At 34.2% G+C, this 7,212-nt stretch overlaps 1 protein-coding gene across 1 annotated transcript; it reads right to left on the reverse strand.

The window, feature by feature from the left end:
• Window positions 1-4,916: 4,916 nt before the first annotated feature.
• LOC119615736 (uncharacterized serine-rich protein C215.13-like) lies at window positions 4,917-5,562 on the reverse strand (the record flags this gene model as incomplete). The annotated part of the gene is made up of 1 exon (XM_037971737.1): window positions 4,917-5,562. A coding segment is annotated over exon 1 (646 nt), but the record flags the coding sequence as incomplete, so codon positions are not given.
• Window positions 5,563-7,212: the final 1,650 nt, after the last annotated feature.

Below are 7,212 nucleotides of genomic sequence, written 5' to 3' on the forward strand. Positions count from 1 at the left end.
AAACTATTATTAGAATTTCCTCAATTATATTCTGTTAATCGCATTCGAGAAGTAACGACTGATCCACAAGTTTACCATCACATTGAAAGAAAGGTCCTCCGATAAACTTTAAAGTTAGAAGACTGAATCCCAAACGTTTAGAAATAGCAAGAAAAGAGTTTAATTATCTACTAGAAAATGGGATTATTAGACCATCAAAAAGTAACTGGTCCAGTGCTCTGTATATGGTACCAAAAGCCAATAATGAATGGAGGCCTTGCGGTGACTACCGTTCTTTAAACAGTGTAACGGTACCAGATAGATATCCAATTCCTTTTATAACGGACTGCACTTCAAATTTAACAGGTTGTAAATTCTTCTCAAAACTGGATTTGGTGAAAGCCTACCATCAAATACCAGTGTTTCCTGAGGATATAAAGAAAACAGCAATTATAACACCATTTGGATTATATGAATATGTACGAATGCCATTTGGTCATCGAAATTCGGCCCAAAGTTTTCAGAGATGGATGGATGACATATTACGTGGTCTAGACTTTGTTTATGTTTATATTGGCAATATTTTAATTTCATCTAAAAGTAAAAAAGAGCACTTGGAACACTTAAAAGAAGTCTTTAAAAGACTAAACGATCGTGGAATTATTATAAATCCAGCAAAATGCGTATTTGGAGTAAACGAAATTGATTTTCTAGGTTTTCATCTTACATTCGAAGGGATAAAACCTATGTCAGACAAAGTACAAGCTATATTGAAATTTTAAAAAACCACAAACTATAGATCAACTGCGAAGATTTTTAGCGATGACAAATTTCTACAGACGTTTTTTATCACATGCTGCTACTCACCAAATATTATTAAATGAATACCTTAAAGGCGCAAAGAAAAAAGATAAGCGTCGAGTTAAATGGACTCAAGCATTTTGAAAAAATTAAACAAGATTGCGCTAATGCTACACTACTTGTTTATCCAAATATAAATTCGGAAATAACACTTAAAGTAGATGCATCAGATATTGGCATCGGGGCTGTTTTGGTACAGAAAGATGATAACATGTGGAAACCTTTGGCATTCTTCTCACGAAAACTTTCAACAACCGAACAAAATTATAGTACTTATGACCGTGAGTTATTGGCTGCATTTGCGGGAATAAAACATTTTCGTTTTATGTTAGAAGGTCGACAATTCACCTTATATACGGATCATAAACCGCTTACATTCGCATTTCGGCAAAAATCAGAGAAAGCTTCACCCCGTCAAATTCGTCAGTTGGACTACATATCTCAATTTAGAACAAACATTCAACATATTTCTGGTACGTTAAACACCGTAGCAGATTGTCTTTCAAGAGAACATGTCATAGCCGAAATTAATAAGAAAAATTTATCCGAACTTCAGTTAGATGATCCGGAATTGATAAATATTCTAGCTAATTCTAATGTGTCATCACTAAATTTGAAAAAATTAGTATTCCGGATTCTTCTATCGAAATATATTGCGATATATCATCAAAGAATGCAAGACCGTTTATACCAAAAACTATGAGACGAGAAGTCTTCGAAAACATTCATAATTTACATCATCCAGGTATCCGAGCAACAAAACGAATGTTAACTGAAAGATATATTTGGCCATCTATTAATAAAGACGTTTCCTTGTGGGCTAAAAATTGTGAACATTGTCAAAAATCGAAAATAAATCGCCATGTAAAAACAAGTGTTTCAAACATTCCAATTCCTCAGAAAAGATTTGAAGAAGTTCATATTGATATTGTTGGACCTTTACCACCTAGTCAGGGTAAACAATACATATTAACATGTATTGATAGATTCTCTCGATGGCCAGAAGCATTTCCGATTGAAAACATACTTACGGAAACAATAATAGAAACATTTTATAATTGATGGATTTCTAGATATGGTTGTCCATCGAAAGTTATCTCCGATCGTGGAGTACAATTTACATCTTCAATGTTCAAAGAAATGGCAGAATATTTTGGAATTAAACATGTAACCACAACAGCGTATCACCCAAAATCTAACGGCATGGTCGAAAGGATGCATAGAACTTTAAAAACTGGTTTAACGTGTAAAAATCACCCATCATGGACAAAAACGTTACCTTCTGTACTATTAGGAATGAGAGCATCATTTAAAGAAGATCTACAAGGAACACCTGCAGAATACCTTTATGGAGAAAATATAAAAATTCCTGGGGATTTTTTCTGTTCTTCTTTGGAAAATGATTTTAAAAATGAATTTCTTTCAAAACTAAAACATGTGATAAGTAATTTAAGACCTATACCTAGTTCCAATTGTTAAACCATTTAAATTTAAAGATTCAGAAACATGCTCACATGTATGGGTGAGAAATGATAGAACTACAAAACCGTTATCGTATAAATATAGTGGACCTTATAAAGTCATTAATAAAAAACCAAAATACTTTACGATAAAAAATGGGAAATAAGGAGGATACCATTTCGATAGAGCGAATTAAACCAGCTTATATAGATCACGGTTAGTTTTAACGAAATCATTGGAGCGGGGATTGATGTGGCGACGTACATATTGTACTACACAAATTACTTCTTTAAAATATTATAACTTTGATCAACTATTCACAACTTTAAAAAATATCATGATTGTTTTGTAAAAAAGATCATTCAGAATTTTCCATTTTTGAATTGAAGAAATAAAAAATTAATTAATTAATAATTTAATAAAAAAATAATAAAGAAATACTTTCTTTACAGATTCAAATTTACCTTAATATTTTAGACTTACTTTCATTACGCCTTGCAATATGCAATTAAAAACAAAACTACCACTTTACAGACTTATACAGAGCATACTAAATTTAACCTATGTTCTGTATTTAAAATAATTTCTATGTGTGAGAGAAATGTATGGTAATACCCTGCAGTTCTACAAAGAGTCAATGGATCCGAAAAAGACAGTAATTTCCACAAACATCTAACCAGCTGGCTGGCGCTAATTCGTCTTTCGTCACGGATGTACTCTTTGTAAACGAAGGTGAAGATAATCGTCACTTTAGTGTCCCCTTTATAAGCGAGAGAGGGGACACTTAAAAATCACATGTCTGCCTCTTCCTAATCTATGGGGTGACGATTGTCTTCCTTGTAGGATAAGCACATGTTAAAATAGCTAGTCACCTGAACAGTTGGTGGCTAGGTGTAACCCTATGTGGTAGGTTAAATATAGAGTTCGGGACTGTCCGAACGAACTGCTGGGTAGTTTTAAAACTAATATAATGTTGTACGGGAGGTACAATAGATTTTCAACGTTGTTGATCCTATGAAAAAAATTGTTTTTAAATTTTTATTGTTGAACCGAATTTCGACACTTAATTTGATTAAAAAAAATTAATTATTTATGACAAAAAAAGATAAATCGACCAGGAATCGAACTTGCAATGTTCAGAACATTGCTGCTGAATAACTTTTATCAACACTGATGCTGCTGAATAGCATAAGAAATTATCAGTTACACTTTCTCAATGTGCACATTTAATTTGATCATTCTCGAAAGGGGACCTTAAATGGGAGCATTGACCAATTATGGATCGACCGTAAAAAAAATTATAGTAAGATTTCTGTAGATAAAAGCAATATTTGTGCCAATTTTCTATGGATATCTTTATTTCGTAAAGAGTTTTATGCGTTTAAGTGATTATCGAAAGGAGACCTTGTATGGGAGCTACGACCTATTACGGACCGATCGTAAACAAATTTTACAGTATCATTTCTGTATATAAAAGCAATGTTTATGCTACATTTTGTATGGATACCTTTATTTAGTAATGAGAGATATGTGTTTAAGTAATTTTGAGAAGGAGACCTTGTATGGGAGCTATGACCAATTGTGGACCGATCGTGAAAAAATGTACAGTAGGATTTCTGTAGATAAAAGCAATATTTATGCCAAAGTTTGTATGAATATCGTTATTTGATAATGAATTATGTGCGTTTAAAAGTTTTTCTGAAGGTAACCTTATATGGGAGCTATGACCAATTATGGACCGATTCAGAAAATTTTTCTTTATATGAATTCTATAGGCAAAGAATTTAAATTTGTAAAATTTCGTAAAGCTATCGGCATTATTTCGTAAGTTATTAAAAATAAATTAATTTCGGGGAATATGTAAATTTGTATGGGAGGTATATGTAATTGTGAACCGATTTTCCCGATTGTTGCAGTAGTTTTTGTAAAAAATACAAATAAATATGTGAAAAAGCACAATTTTTTTGAGGTTGTCTCAAATTTTTACTCATAACTCTGAACCTATTTCACCGATCTTGCTGATTTTCAATACCAAATTACTTAGGATATCAATGAATATTTTGGGTGAATTTCATAAAGTTCCGTTGCTTCGTTTTAACGTAAGCGTGTTTTATACAGACAGACAAACAGACAGACAGACAGACAGACAGACGGACGGACGGTATAAAAAGGGATACTGATCTTTGTAGTAGGTTTGTGTCTGCCTTTTATACACACAGATCATGGACACAGACACACACATACATAGATATATGCACAGTTGACATACATTGCAGTTTAATACAAACCTCTTAATAGAATTGTGGTTTAAAAGTATGACACACATAGATGGCGTAATAAAACAATTTAAATTAACGGACAATACACACAATTAACGAAACACTAACAAAGTTTTATTTAAATTCATTTTGTTTAATAAAATAGAAGTAATAAAAGTTAAAATTACGTAGTTATTATGTGTGGGCAAAACAAACGAGTGACTTTGCGTCCTCACACGTCCTGCTCTCGTCGGTTGACAAATTTTATGATTATTCGGTTTGGAGGGCGAAATTGCACCTGATATATACTTCGATCCTCCAGGGTAAACAGGATACTTGTTCTATAGGATACTCTACTGGTGGCTTCGTTGATTCGTGGCATCAGTTCGGCTACCACAGACTGAGGAATAATATTTGCCGTGATGTTTATGTGGGTCCAATTAACAGTTGTGGATGAACAAGCAGCATTGCCTCCGTAGTTCAATTCCTGATTTTGGGATTTTACACAATTTGCTACCATTTGGCTTTTAATGGATGCTTCTTCAGATGTATCAGGATTGTTGTTGGTGGTGACCTGTACTGGCTCTTCTATTAGGATAACATCTGGTGTCGGTGTTTGTAATTGTATAGATGTTGTTGATGATATCGAAGAAGACGATGATGAGGTCGACGAAGACGAAAGAGTTGATACCGATGACAATGATGATGACTCCTTGTTAACATTTTCGGAGATAGACAGTGTTTCGAACGATCTGGCAGTGCTTCGAATACTGATTCGACGTGTGATCAACTTCGAACTTTCGGTAAACAATTCCCTAAAATGATTGGGGATTGTTGGTGGAGTGGAAGTGATTGTTGGTGGATAAAATGTTCCAGGATAACTTATATTTTTAGAGGAGGTGTTTTCCGAGAACTCGGGTATGGCTGGAGTTCTCGGTCTATCTTCACTTGTAGTTTGACTTCTAGATGAATTTTCAGGTTGATCTGTTTCAGGAAACTCCATTCAGCTGTCTTTCCTGAGGCGATGTTCCTCCTGGAACTGTTGACTAACTAAATGTTGATGACAACATTATCTGCGGAGGTGTGGTTGGTGCTGACGGATAATCCATACTGTTCTCGAGGCCTTTGTTCCGATACGGACTATATTGTTCGGATTCAGGGAAAAGACAAGGACATCGCTTCGTATATTATGAAGATTTTGTGAATTCGGTGTGGGTTCTACTTCAGCATTAAAATTTTGATAATTTTCTCCGGATTCACTGCAAATGTCTGCAATTAGTGGTTCATAGGGAGTTCTTGGTGATGTTGGTATGTTGTCTATTAAATTTACTGCGGTACTTTCACTAGACTTAGAAAGTTCTATAGGGGGTAAGGTTTCTCCATCTTCCGTAACCGGCAAATCTTCGATGTCGACCTCAATTTCCCTTACTGAGCTGCCACTTGATAGGGACAATCTATGACTGGGTACATTTCTTATAGGGCTAACTATGGCCACTGTTGCGCTGATGGACGTCTAGGTAAATAATAATTGTTGTCTTCGTGGATTGTGTTTATAGTCGACTGATGAGTCTGAGTGGATGGTTGAGGGACAACATTTTGTGCATCAATGTTTGGTGGTATTAGGCATCGGAGGACTCTCTGTGCGAGTTGTATATAGGGTGAGTTTCGAGAGGTAGAGGGTTGGTCCGGTAAGGTTGGTAATAAAATTGCTCGTCTTTGGAGCCCTCTTTCTTCTAATAGACGTCGTCTCAAATTTTGCCGGGTTTGTTGGAACTTCTTTTCATCTGCCATTTCAGTCGTTATTCTATTGAATAGATAAACAGTATATTGATAATATCAAATAAAATACAAGAAATAAATTGTTATTTAATTACTAGCTGCTTGTACCCGGCGTTCAAAAAGTAAAGAGAATATTTTTCTGTATTGACTTTTTTTGAAATAGATATCAAAATTTATCTTATAACCCGTGTTGCAAATTTAGCACTTTTGGTGCAAGATTTAGCACTTTTTAAACTCATTTAGCACCCGAAAATGTAATCTAGCACCTTTTTTAGCATTTTTCAAATGTTTTTGGCACTTTTTTTTTATCACATTTTAGGATTTTTATACCCTGCACCACCATCAGTGGTGATAGAGGGTATATATAACTTTGTCATTCCGTGTGTACAACCAAGAAATATTCATCTGGAACCCAACAAAGTATATATATTCTTGGTCCTTATGAAATTTGAAATTTGCCAAACACCTCCAAAATCTTGAATTACGGGTAAAAAAAACCGGTTTTTCGTACCTTTAGGCACTTATAAGTCAGTAACTTAGTTAAATCTGGACCGATTTTAAGTTTCTCCACGGATATAGAAAGCAGAAGCTAAGTTGAGTCTGAACCGATTTCAAATTTATCCACGGATTTAGAAAGTAGCAGCAGAGGCCTTTATAATGACATGTATAACGTTTCAGTAACCTGGAGAGATATGTGTGAATTTCATCAGCAAACATATTTTTTATTTAACTTTTGCACCGTTGTACAAGTTTGGAGATGTTTTTTGAAAGTATTTTATGTATGAACCGCACTATTTATTAATTGATTAGAAAACTCTGTCTATTTATGAGAAAAACGCAACTTTGTTTTTAAAAATCCGTTAGCAATTGGCCA

Source organism: Lucilia sericata, unplaced genomic scaffold (genome assembly GCF_015586225.1).
Source record: "Lucilia sericata isolate MDLA Ls3-8-SP2 unplaced genomic scaffold, ASM1558622v1 Contig007478F_arrow, whole genome shotgun sequence".
NCBI lineage: Eukaryota > Metazoa > Arthropoda > Insecta > Diptera > Calliphoridae > Lucilia > Lucilia sericata.